The sequence below is a fragment of the Argopecten irradians genome, chromosome 3 (assembly GCF_041381155.1).
Source record: "Argopecten irradians isolate NY chromosome 3, Ai_NY, whole genome shotgun sequence".
Classification (NCBI taxonomy): domain Eukaryota; kingdom Metazoa; phylum Mollusca; class Bivalvia; order Pectinida; family Pectinidae; genus Argopecten; species Argopecten irradians.
The window spans coordinates 6,428,058-6,449,400 of record NC_091136.1 but is presented as its reverse complement, the minus strand read 5'-3'; the positions used below and the strand labels follow the sequence as shown (position 1 = coordinate 6,449,400).

General features: G+C 33.5%; 1 protein-coding gene across 5 annotated transcripts in view; it reads right to left on the bottom strand.

Annotated features, from left to right (window-relative positions):
- Positions 1–20,282, bottom strand: part of LOC138317422 (high affinity cGMP-specific 3',5'-cyclic phosphodiesterase 9A-like) — a 47,052-nt gene extending 26,770 nt beyond the window's left edge. For 4 of the 5 annotated variants that reach the window (XM_069259077.1, XM_069259079.1, XM_069259078.1 and 1 more), the window contains exons 1-3: positions 19,764–20,281; positions 8,747–8,817; positions 964–1,041 (exon numbers count right to left, since the gene is read on the bottom strand). In XM_069259077.1, the coding sequence (XP_069115178.1) occupies positions 964–1,041; positions 8,747–8,817; positions 19,764–19,832 (218 nt within the window). In that variant the 5' untranslated portion in view covers positions 19,833–20,281. Of the gene's footprint in view, positions 1–963; positions 1,042–8,746; positions 8,818–19,763 lie in introns of all 5 variants that reach the window. The other variant, XM_069259076.1, reaches the window with a different exon arrangement.
- Between the last annotated feature and the right edge of the window lie 1,061 nt (positions 20,283–21,343).

The following is a 21,343-nucleotide window of genomic DNA, read 5'->3' as shown; positions in this document are numbered from 1 at the left end:
GTGACTAAGATCATGTTATACATATAGGATCTTAACTGAGTGTTTATTTCATACGGGATTTTATGAAACATTCTTTTTTGTTGTTGTTATATTTTGCGAGACTTGATGAGTAAAAAATGAAAACGTCAAGACGAGTTTCATAAAATCACATATGAAATGAACACAAATTTAAGATACATCTTTGTTTGATTATTTGTTTTTTATCTGTCCAGATCAGTTTGTGTACTTGTTTGTTTGTTTGCTTGTGTTTGACGTTCTAGATAAATTTGTTTACTTAAATAGTTGTGTGTTTGTCTAACCAACAAGATCAGTTTGTACATTTTTGTGTTTGTTTGTTGTTGACAATCTTTATCACTTTGTGTATTTTTTTTCGCTTGCCTGTGTTTGACTTTTAAGATCACTTTATCATCTTTTGTTTGTTTGTTTGACGACCCCATATCAGCTACGGAGTCAAACTGTTTAAATCTGTAAGCGAGAGATACAATTGTAAATACGTTCGTTTTTGTGTTTATTATCATTATCACATTATGAAAATTTTCCCGTGTACAAAAATATAATTTAAAACTAAACCATTTTCATCTGATCAAAAATACATGTATGGTTTTAATTTTCAATTTTTTTTTAATAAACATAGAATTGATAAATTCGCATCTACGTATATTGTGTCCAATGAAAGAACTAAATATGTATTAGTTTTTGGAGTGTTTTCTAGTAAAAGCGCTGGTAAATTGAACCGTGTAACCTAAGTTTTAGTTTTTATGTGATGTTATGCATGTACCAGCCTATTTATAGGTAAGATTCTATAGTTCAGAGATGGTTGTTCATTATGTAATTAGCACCAGTTTTAGTATCGGTAATGCGGTATGTAATATGAATCAGAGTTGTTGAAAATAAGCAATATCATTGTGTTATGATGCTGGTATGTAATTAGATAATTATAATATTAAATACAGAGGTACTTACGACGGCAGATTCTTTGCCATGGAAGGCGATATAGGTATAAGGGCACCATCACTATCCCTGAGTGTTATCTCGGAGTACCTGAAACATACACATATGAACATGTATTATTATATGTTTCACCAGACAGAATAAAAAACAATACAATAAGAACATGATAACTAGTTTTGAAAGTAAGTACTAAATTTTGACAAAAAAAGCACCCCAAACGATTATCAAAAAACTGTCATGAAGCATTTTTTCTAAATCAATAGTATATTAACTCATTTGTTTTTTCTCATGTACATTTTTATTCAATCATATTACAAAATGTGATATATTGATACATGTCCAAATCCAAAATAATAAGTATACAACTTTTCGCATATATCATTACTACAGGGCCCAGTTTCATGAACATTCCTTAAAGTTAAGGAATCTTTAACTTACAATTCTCCATAAGAAAGCATTACAAAATATAAGGAAGGCTCCTTAACTTAGATTTTATCTTAATTTTTGTAATGCTTTTCTATGAGGAAATTTAAGTTAAATAATTCCTTAAGGTTAAGGAATGTTCATGAAACTGGGCCTAGTACTGAACTTAAAGATCCATACAAGCATGTGAAAGACAGAAAAGATATTGTGCTTAATTTCCTACTGAATTACATTTACATCCATAATATATTCCATCTGTTTCTCTCTCTTTCTATCTCATAGAAATACTTAGCATTTGTATGATAATTTTTTTTACTATATTTTATAAATCCAGTTGGTATTAAGAAGCATCTATAATTCTCTATTGGTTTTCTCATCCACTATCAACATTTTCATTGATTTCGTGAAATATGTTTTCGATGATATACAAATTCCTTGGGAAAGATTAATTCACAGATGGCAATGTTATCAATGGTAAATAAATTACTTCTGGGTAATGAAATTGACCAATGTCATCAGAAAAAATGTATTAACTTCGGAAATATACAACGCACACGTGAGGTGTGATTAAAATATCACGTGTCAACTATTTGCATGTTCAATAAAAGAACTAATGTAATTGAACAAATTTTGTAACAGATTCTAATACAAGAGACACGTATTACTCATCAAATTCCAACATCAACGAACATATGCTAAAATTTATATCTTAAAATAAGTACGTGTTTCTAATAATATTTCATCCATGTTTGCGAAACAAACAAAATTACAACGCCACAACGGAATTTTGAAATAATATCAATTTCTGCCGTTTGATGTTAGTTCAATGTCGACATTTGTGAGTATTGAGCGGTTTCCTCAGTGGCATAGCGCGATCAATCGTGACGTGTCCTTGGCAACGTTATTATACAAATCAAGCTAACCGGTGTCACCGCCTACTAAAATAAGTTTAATTAACACAACACATCGTATTCTTTTTAATGTTAACCAATACTTTGTTTGCCAAATTTACTTTTATTGCAAATTAAACATTAATTAAATATTCAACTTTTAAACATTATTGTGTTTATATATTTCGCCACGGTTGTTGACCATTAATTATAATTCCCAACTATATTTACACACTATATATTATGAGAAATATGTATTGCTTTGTTCAATATGGGATTGTTCATACATCGTTATTCCATCATTTAATTGTCAGTGTTTTTCAATGTTATCAATACCATCGTACGTCATAAAAATCGTCATAAACATAGACCGAGTCTAATTCAGATAAAAGTCCAATTATAATGTCACAGTTAAATACCTCTACTTTATTAAACCTTCAAAATACTGAAAATATACCTGTAAAACCAAAGCTCGTTATTGAAATGTGAAAATGTGATACATAATCTCTACAGCTAGTTCACACATAATGCTGACAGCTATGTTGGATTTTTTTTTTATTTTTTTTTTATTTTTTTATTTTTATTATTATTATTATTTTTTTTTTTTTGGTAATTAAAGTAACTTTTTATCCAAAAAGTGGGTTGTCGTCTTTTCGATTTCATGTTCCAGGACTAGCTTGAAATAATTTTAACTATTTAATACAGTGCTGCATATCAAATGACTCCTTATGAGATCAAATAATTATTAATACATCATGTCATGTACAAACTGGAGACGTTCATTGTCTTCATAAAACATGGATTTAGATGGATCTTATAACGATGATACATATGTCATGTTCAGGAACCAATAAAAACATTCGAAACAGGCGCAAAATTATATTATATCTGATATGTTTATAAAGCAACATATTTTTTCATGAAAACGAAAATGTATTACGTAACAGTAGCCAAAAATCAAAGTGAGGGCCACCAAATTAAATATTTTTGTAATCCAATAAAATATTTTTATATTTGAGCCTAATACGCGCCTCTAGCTTTCCGTATATCACTTGATAGAATTCCTTATGTGTACCTCATTTATTTTAGTACTTTACCCTACCCAAGTTAAACATAGTATCTTGGATGATTATTTCTAATTTGATATGATAGTTGTGTTTCTTCTGACACACTTACATCATTTTTATGTTCATTTAGTATATATTTTGTGTATTATGTTTCCTTTTGATGAAATGTTTTTTCTTTTTCTATATAACTAATTTTGATATGAAAGCAATACGTTATCATATAAGATTTTTTTTATATTTTATACAGTACCAGTTGTGGTATAAAATAGTGCGTGTTGTGTACGATTGTATAGAAGATAAGTAATATCCGCTGGTTACTTTATCATATTCCGAATTTGCATATTACAGAGTTATCTGCCCTTGCGGGTAGGTATTGATTGTGACGTCATGTGTTTGCGAGCGTAACGTCATACTTTTCGGAGAAAACGGCGTGAATAGCGCTCATAAAATAATGACGTAACAATCGATACCTACCCGCAAGGGAACTAATTCTGTAATATACAAAGACGGAATATGCTTCTTCACTATACAAGGGTCACTCGAAACCAGAACTTAGTGTGTTATGAAAATGCCGCTAACAGGTACATATGTATCAGTGTTTCATGTCATAGATTATAAAAGCTTAATATCTACAGCTTCTATACGTGTAGTTATTTTGTACATCAAGTATTATTATGTTTTAATATAAATCGAAGTTGATGATAAATAAAAATGTTATTGTGTAGTTTACAATGACGTTCCGTCACTTTATCAGCAATGTGTAGGCAACCATTATCATACATTTTCAAACATTATCTGAATCACCAATTGTGCAAAATGTGCTGCACAGTGTACATATATGAAATCCCAAACTTTATACAATGATGACGAATAGGCATGTCGACTTTTATTACACGAGAGATTTTTTTTTTTTTTTTTTTTTTGGGGGGGGGGGGGGATATTAGTTAAACGTGCTATTACCAGCCAGGGTTATGTAAGAACGTGCCAGGTTGGTGGAAGAAAGCCGGAGTGCCCGAAGGAAAACCACCAACCAGCAGTCAGTACCTTGCAACTACTCCCCACATAGGATTCGAACCCGCATCACTGAGATGGAGGGCTTGTGGTAACATGTTGGGACATCTTAACCACTCGGCCAAAGCGGCCCCTCAAACGAGAGAAGCTCAGGTGAAACGCATGTTGAAAATAGTCAATTTCTGTTTTTAAGTTTCCTTTCAGAATTGTTTTATTGACAATAATGTTAAAAAAGGATAATAGAGCAGAATCGATAAAAGTAATCTCCCTAGAGGTTTCAGTCATTTTGATATGATATATTTACATATAATGTGACCTATGGATAGATGTGTGATTGGCAGCTGCGGTTTTACTGCAGGTTGATTTCTTCGTCCAAACCATAGAGTCATTAAGACATTAAGAGTCGCAGACAGCGGAAACATTACAACTGATGATAATATACCGGATAAAAGATTTTAGATCATAAATGGGTTTTATTATAGAAACAATCCATTACGAGATATTTACAGCATTGTATAATTAGGAATCCGATGACAGTTAATCGATTTCGCCCCACTGGTAGAGATATAGCATCGCGGATACGAATGCACCCGACACTATAATGGCAATATTGAAGCATTCTTGACCGTAATCCGGGCTCATAAAAAACATTACACGAAGGGTTTCAGGCAATAAATTGATGTAGTTTTAGACGCAAATCAACTCTATCGTTTGTTTTGTGTGGCTCTGTCATAATCATAGCATAACTATGGCATATTCACGGAGTAATTTGCAGTAGGATATTAAGAATAAGCTGTAACCTTTAATATCTGATAACTCATTGGTGAGCTTAGTTGTCACGTGCGTCCTCATCTCACGGGAACAATAGCGCTAATTAGTCCGCTGAACACCTAATGAGGCCTACGCCTTTAGAATTATTGGTCCTGATAATCGTAGATGATTGTTAAGTACATGTATATGGAAAGCAAGGTACAGGAACGAGGTCAACAGAACCGTGTATAAATCACAGGTGTGAATCTTATGTCTGATTGACCTGTCAACAAAAAATATTTGTTGATACTATGACTACAAATAAACGATTACAATTATTTATTTGTTAATTATACCCGGTAACCAATCTTTAAATATTTTCATTTTTAATGATACAAATTGGATAAGCTAAGTATGGTGTTATGTTGTTTTCCAAACATGAATAGCCCTTATGAAACTAAACCTATGGGTCCCGATTAGATCAAGATTTGTGACAATTTTTAAAACTTTAAAGATATATTAGCCAAACATAACACGTTTTCTATAGCAAACAATTAAAGAAGGACTATCATTTTGGACTGTTCTTTGTTCCCTCGTTCATATGTATATAGTACACATGAGGATACCATAGGTTCGAGCTGATTTATCATTTATTATCGTCCTTTTACACGTTTTTAATTTTCAAAATAATAAATATCAAAACGTTTCGAGTTAATGAAGTATTGATCGAAATATTTCTTTCTCTGAGAAGCCTTATCTTGTGAGACGGTGTTGTTTACTATACATTCGATTTTTTTTTATAATTCTACAATATACTATAATAAACATCCCCGTCATCTCATGGATGTCATAAAGAATCAGAATTTCCGTCGTCATCAAACTTGTTCCTTTTAAACAAATGTTTGTAAATTCTTTGTAAGAGAGAATTCATATCCTATCACAATATAATAGAACTCTCACTTGACAAGGTAACATTTATTTACACAAGAACGTTTTTTTCTTTCTATAACGTCTATATTGAATGCAAATTATGTTTGCAGGTTAACTATGGTCTTTGCCCTTAATATTCAAGAACCACTGATTAGCCGAGGCAACATCTGAACGAACTCTCATCAAACAGAATGTTCACACCGTGTTTGTTTAAGTGTAATTAGCAGTCTTGTCCTGACGCCATTGCCCTGAGCGAAGATCAATATCCAATCTGCACAATCAGCCAGGTAAACATACTGATGTTGGCGACACGTTGAGATGAAGAAGAAGCTTGAGGGTGATAGATCGGGCGACTATATCAACTCTGTTTCATGTCGTAACCAGACCAATTTCTAGAGTTACAATCGTTATTTTATTTATAACATTGTGTTGTATTTATAGCGATATGTATTTTTGTGTTTCAAATGTCGCTAAATTTAATTCCACATTAGCTTTCAAATTACACTATTGTTTATAAATAGTCTGTATCTATTTCGCATTTTGAAGTGATTCTAGTGCTTTCATATTTCGATCGTTAATCTTCCCTGTGTCATGTTCCTTGTACCACTTATTCAACGTTACAACACTATAATATCAACCGTTTGAATTCGCATGCTTATTTTACCAAACTCTGTTAATATGTGTCGTATATATGTTATTGGCCTGTTGCTTTTTACAATAAGAGACTCGAACTATATTTAGGATGCGTTATATTTTAATCATTCACAAATAAAAATACACCCTTATTTGATACCAACCCCAAAATTTACGGCGCAATAGATACGACAATCCCTTATACTTATTTCTATCAAATAAGAAATGGAGTTTACAGAACTGCTCTCAACAGGATTAGGTAGTGGACAAGTACGCATGCGCCAATAGAGTTAATGAAGGCAGTGTTATATACTGAGATTCAAGTATCGACCTCCCAATTATAGGACAAACGTCGATACATTAGAATGCTTCCTGTTATTCAATTATGTATGATGTTCTCTTGGACTTCATGCGTTCGTCGCTCTTTGTTAAAATCATGCTTTATTAATAGAATTAACAATCAAATAGATAGGTATTAAATTATCTGATGTGAATCACTCCCCTGTGTAGTCACACTTCAGGATGAAATGCTGTTTTTGATGTATGGTATCACTAATTGATCAACTGATGTATATTCAGAATGGTAAATGGATTTTTTTATGATGTAGTGTTTATCTAATCTAGTTTCCATATACATAGCAGCTAGCCACAATTTAGTGAGTGTTTGTTCTTCAATGATGTAAAACGGTCATATCCATTCTGATTAAGATTCATATCCTTATTCTCACTTCGTTTATAAGGGATCGGACAACATCTCATTAGGGGTCACGCCCTGATGACCTTTCAGTTTTACCACCTATCACACTACTATCACCAACATCATGACGGTAAGTATCAGGAAGAAATAATCGAATCTTACATAGGTCTGTCAAGAGGACAGATATATCTCCGTGGGAAAGATTTTGGCTGGTCAACCCGAAGCTTCCCGGGGATTGACGCCAACAATCTTTCACGAGGGTTGAGATACCCAATGCACTTGGCATACCCATGTAAGATTATTTTTCTCCCATATTCATAAAAAATCAGACTAAGAATTATGTTTATAGTGTTGACAGTTAATGGCGTCCTGGATAATAACTTCCGCATGTATCAATGACGTCATTGTCAAGCGCGTGTGAGCTGTCTTTTCCCTACCCCAGTTAAACACAGAGTTATCTTTTCCCTAGCAACCACGGGATAACCCTGTTAGGTATGGTAGAAATCATATGCGTATATGTAGTCATAATTCCCATAGAGTACAACATTGCTGCAACCCATGCAAGTGATATTGAAATTAAGTTTTCCGTTTATGTGGGATTTTTTTACAATAATATTAGCCATTGAAACGTTTACAATGTGCACCTAGTCTGTTGTTTTGACGTTGATTTGCAGTAAATACCCCAATCGTAAGGCTAATTAATTTCAACATCGAAATCTTCATTTATCACCGCTAAGCCCTTGTTTTGTATGGAGCTTATAGCAACGGTGATTAGATGTTTGTAGAACCTTACACTGGCATATCCTGGCAAGTCCACGTGTTTCACCATTCAGCACGGGACTTATGCGGGTTGAGGAAATTCACGTGACACGTGCTATGACGCAACTTATTGTGGCGCCACGTCATTATATTACAGTGTATAATGATTAGTGGAAATATACCGTTGTAATTGAGCCCTTTTCACGCCAGATATTTTGTACTATAGTATAATTGCGCTAAGTGTTATCCCGTAGTTCGTATTGTATAACTATGTCAATTATTACAAATATGCAATGTATCATTGCGATATTCTGTTCAAAATACATTTTCAGGCTGATATTTGATCTACGTTTAGAGCAAATACTTACATGTGTATTCCAGATAGAATAAGAAATATCATAATTAATGTATCATTTATAAACGTATAATTGTATGTAGTTGTATAACACACGTAATATATGTTTTATTTAGAATGAATGATAAAATATTGGTATTTTCCCAATTTTTCACATTCAAGTATATATACCATGATACGATGAATAAAACCATACTCAGAAAGTAAGAACTTCCTCATTAAGCGGCGTAATTAGTGACCTGTATGACGTTTACAACATACAGTGTGACGTAATAAATACCTGCTGACTCCGGCTGCCTGTGCTATCAGATCGTGTATATCCCTGGAGCCACACAGTCGACTTAAAACGATCTGAAATGATAATAGTGAACAATGTTATATTTTTCTTAAAACAATTTCATTGCTTTACAATTAAGTAATGACAATAGCATTACAATTGGATGTTACACAGACAGGAAGGTCAGGTTCAATATAAATACTATGCTCTAAAACATCATTCACTTTCCCGGGACAAAAGTAGGACATATGATTTACTGCGTTCTTGAAAATAATTTTTGAACTCTAAAGAAATATTTCGATAAGTTTTTTATATAGTTTTAAGACATCCGGCCGGACCAGTTTCCATTCATCTTTTATTCTGAAGATGAATTTGTTTAATTTTTATGAAATCATTTTGGCATCTTTTAGGTTTTACATCAATGTGGTTCTTTAAAGTTCAGTGTCATTTCTAAAATTCTTCAGCAATTCCAGAAATGTCTCAATGACTTTAAAAACAATTTAATACCGATATTGTTCTGTAAAGAATCAAATCAAAATCAACAATGGTAATACACAAGAGAATGACGGTAATCAAAATTAAGAAAGGAACAGATGTGCTTCAGTACAGCACATATTGGTTACTTAACTGACGGTAATCGCTGTATTATATTTAAGTAGAATCGTGCCATACTGGTAATGTAATGTGTTAGTCAGGATAGCCTCAAATTGATTCAGGGGTAAGGTTTAGAACAATGTCATAGGTAAAGTAAAAACCTTTTATATTATTAAACAACGCTCACTAGTAGCCAATATCTAGAAACGGTGATTTGTCCAAAACTAAGTGATGTATTTCATGGAAGTCGACTTCGTCTTTAGTCGACTTAAGAAATATGATTACAGCACATGTATAATGTAAACTTAAAAAATCGATTTTGACGTAAAAGACATAAAACGGAAATTAATATAGCGCACGTGGAAAAAGTGGGAAATGCTGTGGCAATGCAGATTATAAAGAAGAAATCATCACCCTTTTTTGGGATATAAAGTATGACGTAGGGCGAAACAATATGGCGGAAACGTAATGGCTTAATCACTATGTACCTGTCATCGTCACAGATCAAACGAGTTGATGATTAGTTAGCTCTACGATCTGTGTCCTTGTATTTAGCTGTCAGTCTACCTGCTTCCCAAGCTGACTCGCTGTCTCTAATTTTGACTTTATTATTGCCTATCTGTCTGTTTCTATAGCCAGCTGAATGCGCATATCCTTGTATCTCTGATTACTTGCTTAGCAGGTTGTTTTCTTTCTGTTTCGTGTGCTGCCTGTCTGCCACACTGATTGTATTCCTTACATTGTATGTTTTCTAACAAGTTCTAGTTTCATACTTCAGGTATAATGTACGTTCTTTAATCGATTCTGATATGTAATTAAGCATGAAGCATGCTTTACTCTTTCCCAGTCAGCAATACCGATAGAAATAGCGATTGTAAAATATATATCATTATAATTGATTTTGTCCTTTGAGAAGAGTCGAGTGCCAATTATTCTTTTTCTTTCTGTGACATAAGTTCTTCCTGTATACACTCTACTTATGTCTGGGGATAACTTATGGATTGCTTGGGCAGAATCAAAGTCCAACTTCATAATAAAAGTAGTAAACACAACGGATATGTACAGTATGAATCAATATTATTTCCCAAAAAGTGCATTAACTCGACCGTATCATCAAATAACTCTTTGAAAGGCAAACAGTCGAGACCAACTATGGAAATCGAGAAAACGGGAGTAATTCATGAAATATTGGATCAAATATGTGCTGATTCTTAGAATAATTGCATTACAAAACATTACCACCAAGAAGCGTCACTTAACTTGGTCTTTTCAACAAACGAATAATTTATCTACACATTTTATCAGGAATGCACACTATATTATGTCAATACAGAAGTGTCCTTTACGCAACTTTATATCTTCCTCCTCGTCGCCATTTTCTCATATTATGCAAATCGCCTCTAATCTCAACGGATTGCTATATTTGGGTAGATGAATTATTCATTTGTTGTAAAGACCAAGGTAAGTGGCGCTTCTCGGAGGTCAGCTGAATTGGAGATGACCTGGCCAAGGTTCTTGTCACATGCCAATTTTAATAAATTCTTAAACTTTAACCATGAAACAAGTTGAGATATTTTTTTTTTATAAAACACGTAATATAAAAGTGTTATGACGTAATCGGACAGAAACTGGCATGAACAGACAGAATCGGACAGGATCGGAGTAGGAAATAGCCATTATGTGATTGATATCCTTTGGACGGCCGTAACGTATTTATGCGTAATTATTCATTTGCCCCATTTCATGCACCCTTCTGGAGCCCCACTGAGACCGTTGAAAACTAAATACTAGTTTTTTGAAAAGGAGATGTTCATCCCTATATATCATGTCAATATCGATTCGGTCATTGCATTAGTGACGTCACAAATCACCTTTGAACATGCCCAAATAAGTCAAAAAATGAGGTCTGAAATCCGGATTTTAGTGTGTGCCCGGAAACCTGTCGTTGTGAGCTTAATTATCAAGATACAGACATGCAGATGGTCTTAAACGACAGAAGAGATATCAAAGTAAGAGAAAATAGAGAGAGAGGGAAAAGGAAGGGGAAAATAGCACCGATTTCAAAAAAAAAAAAAAAAAAAAAGTCCCACGCGCAGGATTCTGCCTCCCATGACCCGTGCTTGGTGACCTTTAGGGGACTTCCGGTGACTATTTTTGCTTGTTTGTAGTGTGTACTGTTTGTTATCATCGTGAAAATGGCATCAAACCGAAATCTAGATGTAAACTGCTTTCATAGATGGCATTTGTAATAACCTACTATCAAAATTGAGTCAAGTTCGAATCCTGCCGACCGTCGAAAGGATATGCATTATATTTAAGTTTAAGTGCAATTTTTAATTGTATGAATTTATCAAATGATTTTTTTTAAAATATGTTGTTGTTCTTTTAAGACATGATCGGTTTTAGCCTAAAGCCGGCAAATTTGAATCAGTGCATTTTGATGTAGATATATTTGAAATCCTAATAGAATTGCAATTATGAATTTGAATGTGTCGTTTGTAACACAAGGCTGATTAACATGAATAAGCAGTAATAGGTTTTTGGATAAAACGGCTTTTACAAGTATTTAGATAGGATCGTTTATGATTTTATGCCACTTTTCAGGACTATCAAAACAGTATTTATTTTGGAAAGAACGGAGGTTTAAAAGATAAGTTCGATCAAACAGATTCTCAGACTTTACATGAGCTAATCGGGATATGCTTGACCATGCTCGGTCTTTATTTTGGAAGGATACCACTTTGGACATTCGTCATTATTTTTATTCAAATTTCCCACGGACGAAGGTCTCAATACAGGCCTATAGATATGATACACGTACAGATAACCTATTATTGGTTAGCTTGTTACGACCAAAGTGTTAATGATTTGGCTAATCTATCATTAAATGCAATTTTGTATGTCCCTCAAAATATGTTTTTAATCTTAATACCGATCCTTGAACGTGGGCGCCATATTTAAAAACATGTTTGTTTATTAAGTTACTTTTTTCTTTAAATAATTCTTGAATACGCAAAACATTATTCTTACATTAGACTCAATAACACATTATATAAACTCGTCATTCTTGCCCATAAATATTTAACTGTAACCATGGTAACCATGTTACATATTAATGCCGATGTACGTAGTAACTACATGAAGCGCTAAGTACTGGCTATAATGAATTGTGTAACATTTACTATTATCGTGATTCATTTCACTGCAAATGTCCGGCTGATTACGTGTCATAATTAAATTCTAAATATAGTAATCATCACATTTATGACGTGGGCTTGGGCATTATATCTAGTCAGGATAAGGCGCGGGTAGATTTAGACAGAGCAAAGTGTGCTAAATTTATACGCCATGTGTCAGATCAGAACCATGGTATACCGTCACCACCGTGTAATTATACGATAATTTTCTATTTTAAATCTTAATTACCACGTTGTAGCTACAATTATCTTTGGAATTGGGTTACAGACCCTAAAATGAGGTTTCAGTTAATTCAAAATCTAAGCCGGTTTATTTCTAATTAACCACCGAGGAATTAAAATATCTGCGTCAAATATGGATTAATGACTCTGGCGCTTACAGTGGGCATTTTGACATGCATGTTTGGCGTATAGCTGTGCCTCTTGTACCCTATCTGACTAAACTACAAATTCTTGTAATCATTCCGTTTTATAGACGATCTAATAATATCATATAATGGAAGATGTTAGGTGACCTTTATAGCAACTGTATTTTTTCTATCCATAGCTACATTAATTGAAACCGACATCTCGTCTCAGTATTCATATACATTTAGCTTTGATGAGCTCTTTGAACGAGATGACTATGTACATGAAAATAATTCTAACTATACAAACTATTTCGTCCCATAAAAGTTTACGTCCAGGATGGAAACAGAAATGTGATTGGCCAGTTCAAAAGGTCATCACAACGTGACCACTAATGGGATGTAATCAGGTCCTTTATAACGAAAAAAGGCTTCAACGAAAACATCAAAACTGTATATCACCGTTTTATTCAATTTAGTCGATCAAAAAATATCTTGGAATAAGTTTTCAAATTATAAGCATCCAATGTACATGTACCATAAATCATCAATAACAAAGGGCTAATTATTACAAAATACGATATTTCGAATTCTATAAATATATCAGATATGCTCTGATTATTCGCAATTTTCATTGGCTAATATCATGCCATTTTTTTTGAAACACCGTTTTGATATTCCTTTGTGAACTTCATTGCCCAAACGCTGCATTCTTCAGGGTGGCGTTCTTTGGCCAATGCTTTTCTGATAATTGATATACATATTTGTTTTTAAAAAATGGACATATTTTAAAGAAACGACATATCAAATATGAAAAATAAGGATATTTGTTTCGGTTCATATTGTGTAATATATATTTAAATCTATTGAAATAATGTCAATTAAAGTTACACACACAAGCCCGTACGCCATACATTCATATATCTTTAAATAGTATAGGATATAGAGCAAACCGGGATTTTATTTTCTATTGTTTTTCATGAAAACTTCTAAGGGTGAACATTCAATGGTATGTAATGTTTTATGTATCTTCATTCCCACACAAACAACTAAGAAGTATTTGAATGAATATGGCCACCATATTTAAATATATAGTGACATTTTTAATATAATATTTAACAACAAATCTATAAGTATCAACATACACGTCACATTGCATTGCCATTGCATAAGAAAACAGTTATAACAACATAAGGAAATGTATAACACATAAGGAAATCAAACCATGTATCCGAATATGACAATTATATAAAATAAAACCAAAAGCCTGTGTGAGGGTTGCCAGTATATAATGTTATGTAAATCGTATTTGCTTTTAAATTGATTTATAGGCGTTGTTTTAATTCGTATGGATGTAGACCTACCATTTACCTACGTTATGCCGGGTGTTTATTGAGAATTTTTTTCTAAGTAATGAACCGTCATTGTCTATACTGCTGTTAAGGTAATCTTACACAAAAGCGTCTAAAGCGTTTTGATAAGTCGTCAATTATTAATACGTGTCACAAACAACATATCGTCGTCATAGCAACCATTGTTTATACTTCAAAACAAAACTTGTTTTCAATTCATTATCAAAATTCTTCAAACTCCCATATAAAAATTTCACTACAACAAACAACATGGTTATAAGGTCAAATATCTTCAAAGACAAACATCTCGGTATTTTATTGATAAGGATTCATCTGTTAACATGGCTATTAAACGTTCATGTGAGTTTTAAGCTTTGTAAGTTATTGATTTCATGTAATCACACTTACATAAGAATATCAATGTGCAAATAAATGTGCATATCTATGTAACAAACTAAAATTAATTGAGAACACGTGTCGTCTGCTACACAACCATGTGCAGGATGTATGTCAAACGCGTAACAAACAGAAAATTCCGCGCGAGAACGAATCGGTAGTGGAAAGGTTGAAACTGATGATAACTGCTTCTGAGTACCTTATATATAATTATTAAATGTGTTCGATCTCATCTTCATAGTGTATGAAGTTTCGAGAGTATCTAAATCTAAATTCGTCCCATCTTTTCGATTGTATGATCAATTCATTTGACTGTGTTTCTCCTACATCGAAGCAGATTACACCAAAATCGAAAACAAATGCAGATGTTAAATGTGTTGTTACATGTCATTGGTGCGACCTATGTGACGGTGTCCACAGAATAACGCTTCCGTCGAGAATTTGTGTTTGTTATTTTGTTTTTGTTTTTCTGTTAAGAACGTGCAAAGTATCTTTCGTTTCGCTATAAACAATGTCACTTAATGTATTTACATACTGATAATGTTTGTTGACATCAATGAACAGGTGCGGTGCCGTGTTAGTTGTTTGCTTCGACGCTCAATTGACGCAAATCACAGCTTGAGACCGATTTCCTATTTATTGCCAAAGTGGATAATAAAAAAGTGTCTGACGAAATTATACAACTTGTTAAAAAGTGTCTGGTGTAATTATACAACCATTTTCCTTGCTGTGGATCACGTATTATAAGACCACATTGGTTGACGGTCGTTCTTAGGACATTTAAATATCCTAAACCACTAAACTTATGCAATTTTATCGCCAACTGTTAATTTAATGTATGGATATTTATCTTACATCAACCAATATACTATAATATTGCTTCTTATTTCGGTAAGCTACAACAACTGAAATCCATTCTTTGTCTATATCACCAAAACATTTCCCGGTATGTTTCATTACGAAAGGACACACATAGTCCATTTAAAAAGTTATCTTTCGCTTTGTTATTATTATCACTTTTTTATTTCTTTTTTTTTTCCGAAACGTCGTCTATAGCTGTTTACTTGGTTAACCAAATATTAAGGTGATAGGTGATTCATTTTGTTGGATTAATAATAATATGGTCTCATTCATTATGTTTCAGAATCATGAATGATTCCGTAGAAATATATATATATTCAAAACTTCAATGCCACTGACTGTTTACAGCACTTACATTAATATAAACCATTCATCGTTAAGTTACTACATGTAGTTAGTTGGTTGGTTAGAACAATGCCCTATTACATTATGTAGTAGTTAGGGTCACTGAAGGACGGCCTTGTGTGCTAGCGGTATGTTGCGTATGGTACGTGGGTGCGTGTGTGTTTTGGGAGACTGCAGTATGTTTGTGTACGACTCTTTGTAATAATAGATTGCCTCACTTTTGAATGTTATGCCACGGAAGCATGTCACCAGGGACATAGGTTAGCATACTCCATCCGGTCACATTATAATGACAACGGGCGAACTAGTCGTCCCACTCTCTATGGCCTGAGTGCTAAGCAGGAGCAGAAGTCACCATTTTTATAGACCTTGGTGTGTCTCGGGCATGGGACAGAACCAAGAACTTTCCGCACAGAAACGAACGCTCAACCGAAAACAAAAAGTGAGGTGATGTCAAGGTAGACGTTTTGTGGAAGGTCAGTTAGGAAGAAGAGAGAAGAACCTAAATGAAGTCGTATTTATACGATGTCATGCAATAGTGGCAGCAGGTAAAATTCTAACCTTCTACATGCAGAACAGCCAAAGTTTAGTTAATCATATACTATTTACGCGTTTAGGGGTGGGTGGGCCGGGTTCGCGAATGCCAACCTCGTGTAAATAAAATAAATATCTGTCATTTTTTTTAATAAAATACCTATTTAAAACTCGTGTGTTATTATCAAATATACAACCAATGCAATATGTAGATACCAAATGTGTACGATTGTCTTCACAAATGTCTACATTTTATGATATTGTAAAAAAAAAATCATTTCACATGATGTCAAAGTATTGTATGGAATTACCCTTGCATTAGACGACGACACCTTTACTATAGTCGGTATATGTGTCTTCTGGGGTGTTTCGCAGATTATCTGCTTATTTGACCTATTTTGATAAAATCAATTCCGTGCTTGTAGTGAATAACACAAACAGTGAGATCAATAAAATAAATTTGCGATTACAGAATACCTGGTATAAATTGAGTTAAAACCATCGTGTTCTCTTCTTTCCTTTTTTGGATCCAATTAATCAGAAAGCCAATTGACTTATTTCTGGACTAATTTTCTCAAAGCAAGACATCAAGTTCATCAAACATGGTATCTGATTAGCGCGGGGCGAACGAGTACTCGTTATTTCAGAATCAATACCGACACTAAAACAGTTTACTATTTCATGTTATAGTGATAGATTAGCAATAAAAATATATAATACAATGTGTTTGTTTGATACATAAGTCGTCAGATAACGGCCTTGCCGCCATTTCTACTCCGCGGCCGCTCCTAAACCTTGTCATCGCCATAGCTCTTGCCGTCTTGCTATATCATGATATCATTAAAATCACCGTGGTGATTAGACACCTTGTCGTACCATTTACACCTTTAATGCAGTAAGCCTTGCCATCATAAGAGTTCTGCCGAGTAAATATACGCGAAAAAAGTATCCTCTGACACAATAACTCTCCTCTGCTATCATTATAAACGTTGCCGCCAACTTTTAAACCACGAAAAAAAGTACCCGCAAGTACGTCAAAATATAAAGTATTATTATATCGCTTATGGAATTTATTATACGTCTGATGAGATTTCACCAACATTTATATAACTGCTGTTGTCTGAACCTATTCAATTTCGAAATGTTTATGATGAATGTAAATTCATTAATGTTACCGAACATTTTCCAGATAAATACTGTCTAGTTACCATATCGCGTGCTGTACAACAACGATATACAGGCGACTAGTATAAAGTAGGAGACAAAGGCAGTCAGGTTATCCGTGATATGACTATGGTAATGCTGATTGATTCCATTGTTACCCGTTCATAATCACTCGGCACGTGCTTGATTGTCACACCTCTGACTACGCCATCACCACATTACTGTCAAATTCTGATGTGAGTTTCTCACTGCCGATTTATCAAATCAATTAACCTTTTGTAATACAATGCACGTGTTTGCTTTTAAAATAATATATGAATATCATCAATGATTAATTACAACACGTTGTCATGCAACAATACCAATTATATCGTTGAATAACCTCTATATAAAAGTCAAATCAAGAATTAATGGGTCGGTTTACAATTAACGTTATATTTTTTGGAAGAAATTGTCACACAAAACGGATTTTTTTGTAAGTGGTATTTATTTTAATCTTTCAAGCTATTTTCTAAACAGTTGTCATGAAGTTTATATCAAAGTTTCTCTTTTTTTTATTTTTTGATGTAAACTTCATACCATACGTAAAAGCGGCATGTTTACTTACTACTCTGTATAGACGTACAATCATAATTCATTATACTTTGAAATTGAAATTCGTTTATAACCTATTTTGAAACCCAATGATACGTATTATCAAATGCATAAAATGCAAATTAATACAGATATGTCGTTAGCTTAATAAAAAATATTATAATGATTTCAATATGATTTGTAATTCTTGGTCTCCGCTGATTATGTGTAGATATGGTACTTACCATACGAGGAAAGTTAATCAGGTCATACTTCGGCCGCTATGATTTTTTTCGTCGAAGTGGAGGGGCATGAATTCAATTAAGTACATAGATACATGCTAATCAGTAATTAACAGCAACATGTAATTTGTTTGAATTTTATGATCGTTTTGAGAATATGTAAACAGACAAGATACAAATTATCAAACCGCACAACTGTCAAACTGTTTGAGCGAAAAGCTTTCAGTCAAATTTGCCTGCTAACGTTTTACATAAACTATAGAAATATTATGAATCACTGACTATGTACATGTATCTATCACACAGCTGTAATTACATCGACTGTCTTTAACTTTGATGTCATTATTATTCTTTTCTATAGCGAATAACAATCGTCCGAATTTGCTGCGTCACAATACATTGACGTCAAAAGGATGTTTTCCCAAAACAGTCAGCAAAATGAAAAAACAGATCCTCTTACCAAATGTTAATCAAACTACACGTAAAACAGTTCATTTATTATCAAAATCTAATCTTATCAAAATTGTGTTCATATAGAATTGTTACGGATTTTCGTTCCTCTTTTCTTATAAGGAATGGAAGGCTTTGTAACACCGTGAGGAGTAAGATTTCGTAAGAGGTTGGCTTGACACGGCATGCGTAGAGTGTCGTGTTCCAAACGTTTGAATGAATCTTTCTTTTGTAATAATAATGTTGACGAAACGCCGGTAAGTTTGGAGAGATATTCATTTGAATTTTCTACATATTGGTACAATGCAGCCTTATGTGTGCGGTGATACATTTCCCATAGACATCTTTGATAGATGACGCCATTACGTACAGATATTTAAGAAAATAAAAGTGACTCGCAGATATACGTGTCTTTTTACTCTGGACCCATTTATGCCCTGATATCATCACTGAAAACTGTAGTATACATTCTCACAAATACACTTTAGAATTACTAAAGGCATAGTGTCAAGTAAAAAGTTGAATAAACATATATATATAATTGCACAAAAAATAAAACTCAGGAATATATTCCTGAAGAGCCATCATGAAATGGTGAATGTCGAGAGGAAGGTCGCTGAGTTTCATTTTTTATAAATTCAACTTTACATAGAAACGTACTTTTTTCTTGGTATATAATTACACATACATATAATTTGAATTTTCTAACCTAAATTGGTTTAGGTCATTTTCCGATTTCGTGTTGCTTCAGTATTTATTTTTTTTTTCTGTTATTTTCTAAGAAAGTCCTAAACCAAGATTTCCTAGAAACGTCTTTGAAAACCTTGTCTCCTGTTTGTTCCCATACCTTCGTATCAGTAAAAATAAAATCAACTGATTCAGCTTTTCTTCAATCAACACTTCATATAAAAGTACAGTAAGGTCACGCTGATCTGGCAATTCATACAATACACAACACCACTCACCTTCTCTGTTTTACCTGCTATAGACAGGTAAATCGTTTTAGAAGAATCCAAGGACGAACCGTTTCCCATGGTCCTCACAAAATTTCTGAAATGCTGTAAATTGTTATACTCATCGAATAAAGCTAAATGGTAAGTCGCCGATTCCCTTTTCAGCTTATCGTTTGATAGTTATCTTTTGATACAGTTGTTAAATTCCGTTCAGTTTAGGAAAATCGAACATCCCGAAACCAACTTGTGTCGCAGTTTATAATGATGAATGTTCAAAACAAATAAGTGTCTGTCAGGATAATGACGATTTCATTTTTCAAGTCATTGATATGGTATAAGTATGAGACAGATTTCCAATGGCGCGTCATGTGTCACATCACCATCACCATGTTCTTTTACACAGCGAACCGTCCATGGACATGTTCAAAGAGCAGAATGTACTGAATGTGTGACACTGTCAGGCTGATTAACACGACAGACTGAAGATCGTCAATACATATCACAGAACCTTGTATCGATCGACAGCTGGCATCATCTGTTATTATCACATATACCGATACCTCAGGTAGATTTCCTACTACCCCTTTGTTGTACTGGTCAATATGAGAGGAAGAGAGAGAGAGTGATCTAGAAACAGGTCATATACGGTGGACAGTCACCATGGCAAACTGCATACACACACTCAAAATGAATGCGGTTACCTTGGTTACCCAAGCCTAACTAAGCCTTGTGTTAACTATCCTTTTGCAACATTGAGCTCTAACGTCACACTCTGAGGAAACGATAGAACGTCACCAGGAAACCCTGGACTGATTAATGTTATATCATGGACAAGGATTGGAAGGTTTTTATCGAGGAAGAAAACTTTACCAGAAAATTAGAATTAGATAATGGTTTCAGAAGTAAACCACGACAAGACTTCTGAGAAATCATACTCACATTTCTGTAGAGCATCTCTTAACTGCGTCATCTGTAATTAATGCTAAAGCAATGTATGTAATTCTGTTCTCATTAATTTTCAACCAGCCAGGTGGTATCCGGCATTGTGTTCATTTTTTAATTTCTATTTACACGGACATATTCAATTATCATGAATGTTTCCATATCGCCAAGGCAACGAAAATAGCAGAGATACATTTGTTATTTATACTGAATAAATAAGCTATTTTATTTTACCTTCTCGTCTCGAAAATACGCATTGTCAAACTTATGTTAGATTCTAACGTTTGAAACATGAAGCAATCTGTAAAATGAACAATACATTTTCCGAAAGAGTTTGTAGAAATTATGTGAAGTATGGATGAAGTACGTGATATTTGTTTGAAAATGCTAACCATATTTTTGTAATTTACATTTTATGATAGGAAAGAAAACTAAAATATATATGAAAAAATAAAAACAAAAACAGTTTGTGAATGCGTTAAGGATATAAACAGTTTTAGTAGCAATTCTTCGGTTTGTCTTCTGTATCAGAAGTCTTCTTCATACGGCTTTTTTATACCTTATGTATGTTATGTATATATAATACGTTGTGCAATGAATATTAAGTTAATTACTATATATCAATTTATTTGTTATTTTCACGGTTTCTA